This window comes from Moschus berezovskii, chromosome 9 (genome assembly GCF_049115385.1).
Source record: "Moschus berezovskii isolate FMDL1 chromosome 9, NW_MosBer_1.0, whole genome shotgun sequence".
NCBI classification, from domain to species: Eukaryota; Metazoa; Chordata; class Mammalia; order Artiodactyla; family Moschidae; genus Moschus; species Moschus berezovskii.
Window position 1 is genome coordinate 22,769,744 of NC_142468.1, and position 12,991 is coordinate 22,782,734.

The 12,991-nt window shown below is 50.2% G+C and overlaps 1 protein-coding gene across 4 annotated transcripts in view; it reads left to right on the forward strand.

Moving 5' to 3' along the window:
* Positions 1-12,991, forward strand: part of ACTN1 (actinin alpha 1) — a 98,827-nt gene that overhangs the window by 63,241 nt on the left and 22,595 nt on the right. For all 4 annotated transcript variants that reach the window (XM_055437374.2, XM_055437376.2, XM_055437375.2 and 1 more), the window contains 5 exons: positions 3,073-3,159; positions 4,990-5,077; positions 5,581-5,659; positions 8,850-8,931; positions 10,150-10,235. In XM_055437374.2, the coding sequence (XP_055293349.1) occupies positions 3,073-3,159; positions 4,990-5,077; positions 5,581-5,659; positions 8,850-8,931; positions 10,150-10,235 (422 nt within the window). The remainder of the gene's footprint in view (positions 1-3,072; positions 3,160-4,989; positions 5,078-5,580; positions 5,660-8,849; positions 8,932-10,149; positions 10,236-12,991) is intronic.

Genomic DNA, 12,991 nt, shown 5'->3' on the forward strand with positions numbered 1-12,991 from the left:
TGAGCGACTGAACAACAAATCGGGGTGGGTGGGTACACACACACACCCCACCATCCCCCAGGTCAAGAGGGACTGGCACTGCAGCCTCTACTCCTAGAAAGGCATTACCACCTGGAGTTTTTCCTTGATGTTAAAAAAAAATGTCTCCTTGATTTGAGATTGTGTCCATAAAATTTAATACCTGATTTTTGTCTTCTGTAATTACGAAGATTTTTTCCAAATCATCAAAAAAATTGTAATTATGATTTTTAAAGGCTGTGCTGATTACCTGTTTGTTGAGCACAACTGTGCTCTGTTCCAGATCTGCATCCAGTCCTAGAGGAGCCTGAATGCTGTTGTGTTCTCTGCCCATTCACGCACCTGTGGTTAGTGTCCTGCATGCATTTGTTCGTTTAACAGATGTTGATGGAGGACTTTTTCTGTGCCAGGCACAGTGCTGGGCTCTAAGCAGTGCTGTAAAACAGAAAACATCTTTGTCCTCAGGGAGCTTATGTTCTAGAAGAGGGAGAAAGAAAATACATGTATCAGTTGGAGGAAAGTAAAGAGGGAGATCCAGGAAGGGCTGAGTGAGAAGACGAAGGGTGAGTGGAGGCAGGAGGGAGGTGAGGGATATCCCGGGAGGCCGTGTGACCTCAGGGGTAGGAGGACGGGGGTCCCAGAGGCCCCACCAGCTGCTGCGTTTGACTCTGAGTGGGGTGGGAAGCCTTGCACGTTCTGAGCAGAGGGAGTGACAGGGTCTGGGGTTTACTTGGTCACGCCTTGTATTTTGTACCTTCACAGGGTTTCCAGGGTGGGGTCATGATAAGTAACCTGGCAGCAGGTACCTTTATACACCAACCTTATGCTACATTTCACACCACTGGACTGGGGCTAGAGAGAAAATTTTACTCTCAAAAAGTTGAGCAACTTCAAGATGCCTTGCTCCCTGTTGGCAAATTATTTCCCCAAAAGGTGTTTCTTTAAAACGAATTTATACTCCATCATTCGTTAGATCGATACCATCGTTACCATCATTATGTGTATTTGCTTGTTTTTAACTTTGTTCATTTAATAGTTGGGAAAATGGTATATCTCTAATTACAAGTGAGTCTGACATTCTTATAAGTTGGTTGTTTGTATTTCGTGTTTTGTGAAGTGTCTATTCATGGTTTTTGCTGACTCCTGTATTATGAATTTAGACTTTTTTATCTTATCAATTTATATAAGCACTTTGAGTGTTACAGATACAAAACTGTTGGGAGTCACAAGTGAAAGAGCATTTTAAACATAGCAAACCTTTAGGAGGGGCTTCCCTGGCGGTTCTGTGGTTAAGACCCCACGCTTCCACTGCAGGGAGCCCTGATCAGGGAACTAAGATCCTGCATTCCATGAGATGTGGCCAAAAAATAAAAAATATTAAACTTTTAGGAACTGATTCTTGACTGATTGACTCCCCTTCCCCCTCAGCGTGCTCTGCAGTGTGTGCCAGCTGTCTTAGCTGTTGAGGAGGATGGTTGTATGCTGCTGCAGCTCCCTGTCTCTCTAACCGAGTTTCTCAAAATTGGGTCATTGCTCTGCTGATGCCTAGAGTTCTGGGAGGGACATTTCAGCCCCCCTCTTAGCAGGAAGAATCACATCCTGTCCCATGCCCAAAGTGGACGTTGTTCTTCCTTTGCTGAGAACCCTGGTGCAGGCTCAGCACGTTTACCCCATGCTTTCCCCCCGCTGAAGCGGCTGTGGGCCAGGCATCACTGCTCAGTGCCTGTACCTTGTCGGTCATAGAGCAGAATGCAGTTTTGCCCTCTCTTTTGTGGAAGGGGATGAGGTGTTAATTTCCTTACAGGAATCCACTCTTTCCTTAAAAGGTTTGTGGGAAGCAAACCCAAGTGGACATTGGCTCAGGGGATCAGGGATCCTTGGACGTTGTCTCTTCTCATGGTCTTGTTGGGTGTCCCCCAAATCTACTGTTGTCAGGAGGGAAAAATGAGATATTCTTTCGATGCGTGAGTCTTAATTGAGAGTAGCTCACCACAGGGCCAGGTTACCGTCTCCTGGCCTGGGAGCAGAAAAGGTAAGGAGTCTGTGTTATCTGCTCAGTCTCCAAGCCTGTAAATGACTACATCTTTTAGGATCCTTAAAGACAGGGCTTATTTGTCTCTGTATGTCCTGCCTTTAAGCGTGGGATAAAAAAAAAAAATTCATAGAATTTATAGCATTTTTTAAAAAACCTAGAAGGTGCTGCTTAGACTGAATTTAGTGGATATCTCTTAATTTTGATCTTGAAGCTGCTGTTTGTTTTTTTATGAAAAAATACCCAAGTTATGGCATCATGAACTTGATTTGTGAGTTAGTGGATCCTCCTAGTAGCAGTTTATAAACCTTTATCAGGTTGGTTAATTTCTGTTGCCTGCACTGACTTCCCAGGTGGGTGGATGGCCATTCTGAGAGCTGTGCTTGCCCAGAGGTCCTCCACTCTGGAGGTGCCAGGACATTTGCGATGGCTTAGAAGTCCTTTCCCTCTTCTCTGTTAGGCTTGTAGACACTGCCCAGGTTTAAGATGCCCCCTTCTCTGTTGCCTTTCCTGTTGTATCCAGTTGAACTGACCACACTCTCCTGGTCCCCCACTGCTAAGCCTGCTAACTCACTTCAGTGGTGTCCGACTCCGTGCGACCCCATAGGCAGCCTCCCTCGTCCCTGGGATTCTCCAGGCAAGAACACTGGAGTGGGTTGCCATTTCCCTCTCCAGTGCATGAAAGTGAACAGTGAAAATGAAGTTGCTCAGTCGTGTCTGACTCGTAGCGACCTCATGGACTGCAGCCCACCAGGCTCCTCCGTCCATGGGATTTTCCAGGCAAGAGCACTGCAGTGGGGTGCCATTGCCTTCTCCGCCTGGTCCCCCAAGACACCCCCAAATAGACTTCCCTCCTGACACCTGTGACATGTAATTGTGCTGATGTTTCGACTTCCCTCTAGAAGTGGAGTGTGTGGCCTTTGACTTCCTAAGTGGTGCACAGAGTGACGTGAGCACTCAGGAAATGGGACCTTTGTCCCTGCTGAGACCCATCCTAACATGTCCTGCTGCTGTTTCTGTAGAAATCGTGGATGGGAATGTGAAAATGACCCTGGGCATGATCTGGACCATCATCCTCCGCTTTGCCATCCAGGACATCTCCGTGGAAGGTAGGTCCTCTGCTCTGCTCCGTGCTGTCCCCAGGCTTCCCCCTCTCCCATGCCTTCACCATCACATCTTCCTCCCTGATCCATGGGGCAGGAGGTCCTTCATCACAAGCTGCATCCTGGGCCGCTTATCCCTCAGGGGCATCCTTGCTCTCTCCTGGTCTACAGACAAGTGAAAACTGGAATGCTGGCCCCTGTGGTTGCGTTGGCCCCCTCACTTTGAGAAAGCCCAAGATGGCTGTGGGAAGTGTATTGGAACCACTGCTCTGGGGTTGTTAAATCTCAGGGTAGGGGGACAGCAGTCAGGAGAGTCAGCAGTCAGGGCCTCCACTCTGCTCCCACAGCACCCTCTGGTGGCCACCTAGCATGTCTGCAAGGGGCAGCCATGGTCTGGGGCCGTGGTCTCTCTAAACTTTTGGTTTCACACTCCCGCAGTTTTTGACCTTTATGTCTGATAGGTGTGTTTGTTTTTCAGTAAATTATATTCCTGTATTTCTGTATCCTGGAGAAGGAAATAGCAACCCAATCCGGTATTCTTGCCTGGGTAAATTCCCGAGTACAACGGAGCCTGGCAGGGTATAGTCCATGGAGTCCCAAGAGTCAAACGTGACTTCGCGACTAAACCACCACCACCACCATCGCTATATCAAACACATCAAACCAAATTTTTTAAAGATGAGGTGGAGGTATTTTTTAAGTATTTTTAAAATTCATTTTAATGGCCTAGAAATTGGTTTTTAATGAGAACAGTGTGGATTAAGTTGCTTTGTTATGGGAATCTTGGTTTGACACTTAGTGATACAGCAATGTGAAGGTCTTAAGTTTGGTTTATAGATACCTGGTATTTAGGGCTGAAGTGGCTAAAAAGGTACCCACAGTAGTTGCTTAGGGTTCTTGTTAGTGATAATAGATACAAATCTGGTTTTCAAATAGCTTTCTTGATGAGTTTGTTCTTTTGGGTAGACTTCTTGTCAGCTCTGAGTAAATTGTTGTTTTCATCTTGTAACTGAAAAGAGCTTGAACTAAAATGGAAGCATTAGCTTTGAAGATTTCTTTGTTTTAATCTTTTCTTGTGCTTGAATTACTGTATTATCTTTGCAGGAACTGTTTAGCGTCATTTTACAGTCCATTTTGTGAACTGAAACCCACTTCACTACCATGAGCTGCTATTCACAGATGTGAACACATGGGGGCAGTGTGGTTTGTGGCCCTCCTGGGCCGGAAGCTGCTGGGGCCCTCTCAGATACCTGCCTTACTCACTGACACCTGTCACACAGCAGCAGTATCGACCCATGCATTAAATAAGAGGAGACCTTGTTTTTTCTTTTTAGATGAACAGTAAATGTGACTCGGAGTCCTAATGCTTTCTTCTTACATGACTGTGCAGTCCACAGGGCACACGGGCCCTCCCTGTCTGAAGAGTCCTGGATTTCAGATTTCACAGTCCAGTCAACCCTTCTTCCCCAAAGTGGCTGCCCGACAGAGGTTGCCGATTTAATTTTGTGTTGTTGCCATTTCTTTGCATAAAAGGGAGTGAGGGGGAGAGAGTCTGATTGTTTGAAAGGCCATTTTCTCATTATTTTAATGTATCAGGTGGCTAGTTCTGAAATGATTCCTGGCTTACTTCTCTGTGTCTCAAATAACGCCTCAAACTTTGTCCAGGAAATAGATTTGATGGCCTAGTAGCAGCAGGGTTGAAACCTAGGAGTCTCTGTGTGGACTCCATGTGAAAGAGCATGGACCCTGTGGTCACAGGGCGGCCTTCAGGAGCCCACACCCTCCTTCCATCAAGCCAGCCTCTGACCTCTCTGCCTGTCATCCCTTTCCCCACAGAGACTTCGGCGAAGGAAGGGCTTCTCTTGTGGTGTCAGAGAAAGACAGCCCCTTACAAGAACGTCAACATCCAGAACTTCCACATAAGGTGCGTGGCTGGAGGCTGAGGGGCTCTTGCAGAAGCTAGGCTGCTTCCCCCAAGGCCCCCTGGGTCCCCTGGGCTGGGTCAGTTTCTGCTCTGGAACAAAACACAGAGCCTTGGGGAAGGAGTTGCTTTTCTGGCAAGGGAATGTCATCCTTCAAGGCCCGCTTCATCCTGGCTGCTGCCTGATAGATACATCTTGGGTTGATGCTCTTGGAGCCCCCTCAGGAGAGTGTCCGGGGAGTTCCAGCCTGGGGCTCTGAAACAGAGCAGACAAGGGCACCAGACCTTGGTGGGGGACTTGGGTGGGACATGACAACTTGCCGAACCCCGGTGCCTGGGACTGTGGCAGCAAGCAGGTTCCTTCCCACTCTGTGTTCTCCCAACTCCTGCTCCAAGGGGTTGTGGGTTCATCTCTGGAAAAAAGGAGACCCCAGCTTGGCACTTTGCCCTGAGTGCTTGGCCCCACTCACCCTCTGGCCACCCCCCACCACCTCTCCCCCGGGCAGCTGGAAGGACGGCCTTGGCTTCTGTGCCTTGATCCACCGACATCGGCCCGAGCTGATCGACTACGGGAAGCTGCGGAAGGTTCGTGTGCTTGCCTGACCCTCCCACCTGTCCCCTGCCAGCTCCCACCCAGCTGGTCCCCCTGGGGTGGGCGGGGGAAGGGCGGGACTGGGTCCCCTGCTCTGAGAGCCCATAGCCCAGCATGAGAGCGTGTCAGTCTTCTTAGACTAGCCGAGGAGATAGCCCCTCTGGAAGTAAGAGGAAAACACCTTCCATCAGGGCTACTTGAGTTTGTATATGCTTACCAACATGCCCAACGTGCCAGGAAAGGTATCAAAAGCACCACAGAAATTCTGTTAGGATGCTGAGATCCTAAGTGGCATTTCCCTGTTCTGGTTTTCTGGGTTTCCCAAGGTGCATGCATTACTTTCATAATTTTCGATACCGCATATCCTTAGAGATGTGTATCCCAGCCTTGTCGGAGACGTGGTGCACAGTCCTGGGCAGGTCCCCGCCAGGGATCTGCTTTCCCTCCTGGCCAAAAGTTGGAGGGGATTTTGTTGCTGCTTGATTTCATTTGTGCTTTTGGCGTGAAGCTGCTGGGGGATTTTCTTGAGCGTCTGTATTGAGGAGCAGACTGGGAGCTGGGAGCTGTGTGTCTAGCTTCATGGTGGTTCTTAGCATCCGGGCTGGTTAAAGGACACTGGCCTGACCTTGGAGAGGGCCGTCCGGGACACTCTGACTGGACTCATCACCCTCCCTCTCAGCCCATCCTGGCAGGAGAGACCTCATGGAGCAGGCATCCTGGGAGAGACCACCGTTGGTGCTCTCCCCGCCCCGCCCCACCCCACCCCAGGAGACCGTCTGAAGCTCGGGTTAGAATGTCCCCTGTCGGTGCTTGGATCTCTTGACAAAAAAGGCTTCTAGGAATGACTGTTCTGGTTTTTGTCTCCTTGACCTCAATTCTTGGAGATCTTGGTGTTCAGCCACGTCCCCCACCTTGCCTGTGCCCCCCGTGGCCACACCAGGCTTGATGTTGCAGGTAGAGGAGTTGCTCTGTGGCATCTGTTTGGGGGGATGTGTGTGTGGGAGGGGGCTGCCGAAAAGGATTTGTGAGGGGAGAAAGGAGTCGGGTGGAGTTTCCCACACTCTCCAGAAATCCAAAGTTGGGCCTGAAGCTTGAGGTTGGGCCCCTGCCTGCCTGGAGGGGCCCACCACCTGCCAAAGGAGGGAGCCCGCTGACTGCCCCTGTGGGAGCTGTGTCCAGGTATATGTGGGAGGGGGCCGGCTTACCTCTTGGGGGTGGGGAACCCCAGCCTGCTAGTTCAGCCACTTTGCGAAGAAAAAAAGCAATTTGAGAACCCCGGCCAGCTCTCTCCCCACCCTCTGCCCTCTCGGCGTCTTCATTTCTCCCGGCTCGTTTCTCTGCATTTCTCTGTGTCTGTCCCTTCTCTTCAATGCAGTAGCAACAGTAACAGTAGAATCCTAGCACAGACCTGTTCCCACTGAACCGTGGACTCTTTCCAGACGGCACAGAGGTTGCCAGAGCCTCTGGAGCTTGGGAACAGCAGGGAGCTGAGGGCTCTGACCAGGGAGCACTTCCTTCGGTGGGCGTGGGGGGGGGCCTGGTGGTCCCTGGGAATCTGGCAGGGCAGGGGGTTTGCACCTGGGGCCCAAGGATGGCCTCAGGCCTTGGACGGATGTGACCGCTGCCTCTTGGCAGCAGTTTTTATCATTCTGGAAACTGTCAGAAACTTTCCCAGAAGGACTCCACCTTCTCTATTTTGAGCAGTTTCTTCCTGAAAGGGTCCCAAATGAATGGATGTATCCTTTGGTCCCCTTTGATTCTCACCTTAGCAGATGCAGAAGCTGAGTTGCCAGCTGACAAAGCCAGCTTTAGGTTAGTCTCAGGAACCAAGAAGAGAGTGGGAGGTCCAGCCGGGAACTCTGTCTACTAAGCTGTGGCTCTTTTTCCACATTACTTTTTTTTGTTTTTCAATTTGGTCAAATATACATAGTATCAAAAGTACCGCCTTTAGAGGTGTGGGAGGGAGGGGAAATTTGTTTACACATATTGGTTCACTTTGTTGTACAGCAGAAACTCATACGACATTGTGAAGCAATTGTACTCCACAATTTTTAAAGTGCCACTTGAAGCATTTTTAAGTGTACAGTTCAGTGATATTAAGTATATTCACACCACCACCATCCATCTCCAGAACTCTTCATCTTGCAAAATTGAAATTCTGAAGCCATCACCCCATCACTCCACTCCTGCTTCTGCCAGTCCCTGGCAAACCACCATTCTGCTTTCTGTACCTAGGAATTTAGGAGTAGGTACCTATACAAGTGGCATCGTGTAATATCTGTTCTTTGAGTCTGGCTTATTTCACTTTGCTTGATGTTTTCAAGGTTCATCTATGCTGTAGCACATAGCAGGATCTCTTCTCTCTTTACCGCAGAACAGTATCTCATGTCTATAATCTGTCCATGAACGTTTGTGTTATTTCCACCCTTTGGCTATCGTGTATAATGCTGTTATGAACATGGATATACAATTATTTGAGTCCCTGTTTTCAATTCTTTGGGATATAGACGCAGAAGTGGAATTGCTATTCATATAGTTCCATGTTTAACTTTTTGAGGAACTCCCATACTGTTTTTCCATAGCAGCGGTACCATTTTACAATCCCACCAAACAGTGCAGAAGGGTTCAGATTTCTCCACCTCCTCACCAGTCCCCAGTAAGTTTTCTTGAGAAGGTAGCAGAAGCCAGAATGTAGTCAGAAGACTGTGGCTATTTGAAGGAGTCCCCAAATTTCATGGAATGTGAGCACCAAAGGGGCTTGAAAGTTCCTAGTCCAACTTTTGAGTAACAGATAGGGGGAACTGAGGTTAGGTTATTTGCCAGTCCAGCTGGCTGGTGGCAGAGCTGAAACCAGATGTCAAGACTGACGGCTCCCAGGCCAGTGCCCCTGTCTCAGCTTGCATTTCTTAGCAATTCTTTTTTGGGCTGCAGGCTAGTATTCTTCACTCTATTTCTTTAACAAAGAAACTGCAACTTAAAGAAGAAAGATGGCATTTTAAGTGCCCCCAGCTAGCAAATCCTAGCCATGAGGCCAGACTTCTATACCCAGAGCTGGCCTCTGAGGACTGAACCAGGGAGGGGCCACAGCAGGATCCCCTTGCCCCCCAGTCTTGATGATCATGCAGGTGGGGGTATCCAGAGACTTCTTGAGCTTCTCACCTGCCTCTTCTTCTTCTCCCCTAGGATGACCCACTGACAAACCTGAACACAGCTTTCGATGTGGCGGAGAAGTACCTGGACATTCCCAAGATGTTGGATGCAGAAGGTGAGAGGCCCTTTCCTCTGAGCCTTTGGCTTTTCTCCGAGCTGCGTCAAGCGGGCAAGGGGCTGGGCCTTGGCACTCTGAGGCCAGACGGGAGAAGGCCTGGTTCCTGGGATCTCTTCTGGGGAACCTGGGGATCACTAGTCTCTCAGGGATTCCACAGATAGATACCTTGAGATTTGGAGGGAGAGGTGGTGGCTGGTGCTGAAAAGGGCTGCCCGAGGGTGATGCTTGTCTTGATCTTGGAGTTGGGGTGGTGGGTGTCGGGTGGAGCACAGTGGTCCTTTGTTGTTTAGGGGAGAGAAACAGGTTTATTTACATGTGCTTCATGTACACACATGGGAGTTTGCAGACATGGGTAATTCAAAGATTTGAGTTTGAGGTCTATGTATATATCTAACTTCACAGGGGAAAGGGAGGGAGAGAAAGAAAAGAACACTTATGGGAATGCTAATGACTTTTTGGAAAGATGAATGGACCTTTAGGAGAAGAGATGGAAGATACAGTTTGTGACAATGTCTGTCAAGTTGCGGGGACATTTTCCAATGTGCAAAAGAAGGGAGAATAATATAAGGAACTTTCATATACCCACCGTCCAGATGGAACAATTATTGGGAGTTTGTCACATTTTTTTTTTTCTTTTTGTCTTCTTTGTTGAAGTATTTTAAAACAAATCCCAGAAACATCATAACATCTCACTACTACATACTTCAGAATACATACCTTAAAAATAGAAATATTTTCGTTCTATTTTTCAATCATAAAATAATTTCACACCAAGCAAATTGACAGTAATTCTTGGATATATCTGCCACTTGGTTAAAAATCAAATCTCCCCATTATTTCTCTTTAGTTGGTTTGTTTTGATCAGAGTGTGCATGTGGCATTTCATTGTTCTAGTTCTTATATCTTTTCTAATCTGTAGCATTTTCCTCTTCCCTCCGACGCCTTTGGTTCCTGGCATTGAACTTGTAGCCTGACGACCAGCTGTCCCGAGCACCCGTTACTCTGGTTTGTCTTGTTTCCTTCCTCAGGTACCATTTCACTCCTTCCTCTACCTCTTGTGTTCCTGTAAGTGGAAGTTGATGCCAGATGCTGGTTAGATCCAGGCTCAGCATCTTGGCAAGAAGACTTACGGTTCTGAGAGCTGCTTTTCCCATCACATTAGGGAGTGGATCATGTGTTCACCAGCTGGCTTTAACTCCAGATTTTTCTTGACAGACATCGTCGGAACCGCCCGCCCGGACGAGAAAGCCATCATGACTTACGTGTCTAGCTTCTACCACGCCTTCTCTGGAGCCCAGAAGGTACCTGGGGCCCCTTGCTCCTTCTCTGACAAGCGCACCTCATGCCTGACCCCGATCCATGCCCTCCCACCCCTCCCTCCCCGGCGACAGAGTCCGGATGGTCTGTCTCTTCAGTAGCGTCAGTCCCTGGTGCCAACGTGGCGTGTCATTCCTGCACAGTTCCTCTCCTACCCACCCCCACCCCACCCCAGCCTCTCTGCTCTCTCTTCATCTTCCTCCATCTGCTGTCTCAGAGAATACTGAGAAAGAGCTCACCTTCTGGGACCCAGACAGCAGACTTCAGCGGGAAGGGGCGGCATGGGTGAAATTAACCAGGAGGCGCCTGGAAGGCACCGTGGGCAGTAGCCCTCCTGGCCCGCCTCTGCTGAGGCTATGGCTTTAGCAGAAAAGCAGGGTGGCCCTTAGGGAGGAAATCTGACAGGGGCACCTCCTGTCTTCACTGACCTGTCCTGCAGCAGTGTCACGAAGCCCCTCCCTTTCTCCCGCTCACCGCTGTGGTTTAGCCAATCTGTCCACAGCCCCCTTGGTCCTTGTTCCCTTCTATATCTTGCCCGGGGCCCCCGTGCGGGGTCAGTACGCAACTGGAGGGAGGGAGGGAAAGGGTGGGCAGCTGTGAACCCTGCCAGTGTCCTGACCCAGTTTCGCTCAGGGGGGTCTGAGGCTCAAGTCCAGTGGGGCAGGTTCCGCACTCAGATCATTGACCCTGAAGATTTGAATATTTCTGTTAGCAGGCAGCTGACGCCCCTCCCCTAGACCTCCCTCACAGGCAGGACCCCAGAAGCACAGCATCCAGGTTGCTATGACCACAAGCAGCGGGCTTGGCCTTCTCAGCTCTGGGGCCTTGGACCTGCCTCACACTCAGGCAAATTTCCCGCCCTCTGCATGGAGTTTGAGTGACCTGTTTTGAAATGCATGATGGGGTGACCCCTCTTCCCCAGCCCCCTCCCGCCCTTTGCTCTTTCAGCCTGGACTGTCTCTCACCCCGTCCCGTCTCTCCTGCCAGCGTCTCATTTTCTCTCTCTGTCCGTTCCCTCAGTGTCCGTCTGTCCTATGTGCTCTCTGTCCACCATGGCTGTTGGGTTGATTCTGTGCTGTGCCGCCGCCTTTCTCCTCTCAACCTCTTCTCCTTCTCTGTGCAGATGTATAGGCACGCTAAGGCCGGATGGGAAGGCCATGTGACCTAATGTTTCATGTCACTGCCACGCCTTCTCGGTGCGCAGAAGGTGAGCTCTCCCTCGGCCTCGCCCTCTCTCCCAGCGCCCTTCTGCCCACCTCTTCCATCCTCTCCGAATACTCCAGCAGCAGCCCCTTGGAACTGCAGCCCTGGAATGAAAGGAGGGATTAGAAAAGACCCCCCCCACACACAATGCCAACCTCTTGCAGGAGGGCAGGATGCTCTCTGAACTTTGGCCAGGACACTTAAAGATGCCAGAGAACGCCTGCTTCTGGATGGCCTTGGGCATCTCTGTTTCCACACACTGGGCATAATGGGTGCCACAAACAGGAAAGAAGTCTCAGTTCTTTCCCTGGACTGAGTTGAAAGCCCTTATCCCAAGCAGTGCAGTTTGGGGCTCTGTTGTAAATATTGAGGACCCTGTCACTTCTCTCCCTCCTTCTACTTGATCAAGACCACCCTCTCAAAGTACCCAACAGCCAGGGCAGGGAGAATTCTTTTACCTTCCTCCTGGTGTCCAGGCCCTGGGCCTAGAGTTCTGCCTGATCCTTCCCACCCATGTCTGCCAGGGACACTGGTGCAGGTTGCACACTATGCAAGGGTGCCATGTGTACGTCATAGACCCTGAAGATTTGAATATTTTTTACTAAAATAATCCTGGAAATGGCACTAAAAATGTCTTCTAACAGAATGAGTATGACAGTTTTCTAATAGAAGTGCCTTGGGGGAAAAGGTGCCTTTAAAAAAAAATATACACAAAATCATGAGGTGAGCTAGCAGCAGCCCCATCCCCTGCCTGGATGGGCACCCATGACCTTCTTCACTTTCCTTCCAGGTCTCATGGGTGCTACTTGGCAGGAAACAGCCCTGCCTGGAGGCTCCCTATCCTGGGTGTCCCTGCTCCCCCCCAGGAGGCCCAGGCCCTTCCAGCCTCTTCTCTGGTCTGCATCTTGCTGCTTCTTTCTCTTTGTCCCATCTCTGCTGCTCTTTCTTGTCAACCTCTTCTGGCCCCTCTTACACCTCACCTTTTAGGCAGGATGTGAGCACCATCTATCTACTTGCCTCAGGGGACCTCCAGCCCCCAAAACCGCATGGAGTCCTGCCCGCACCCAGAGCTCGGCTGAGCTCCCTGCCATGGTCTATCCAACTCTCCTTCCGCCAGCTCCTCCTTCTCTCCTGCTCTTGCAGGATTCTGTCCTGGGCTTCATGCCTATTAACACTGGCCTTCCCTGTCTCTGGAGCCTTCCCTGTGTCCTGGCTGATGATGCTCGGGAGGGAGCGTGTGCCTGTGTGTGTGTGTGTGTGCACGTGTGTAGCAGCCTGCTGTTCTCCCTCCCAAATCTCATACCACCTCCTCCCCATGCCCCCTTCCCTCTCACTCATCCTTGTTGCAATCATTTCATGCTGCTTTGGTCCATATCTGAGGACAGGGTCATCAGCTTGCGGGGGGGGGGTATGGGGCTGGGGGTGTGGGTGGTGTTCCTTTCATGTCCTGGGTTGGGGGCCTCACCCAGAGTTGCCCCTCGCAACCCACTTCGAAGGATTCAGGCAGCTGCTTAGAGCTGAGCAGGCCGGTGGGCGG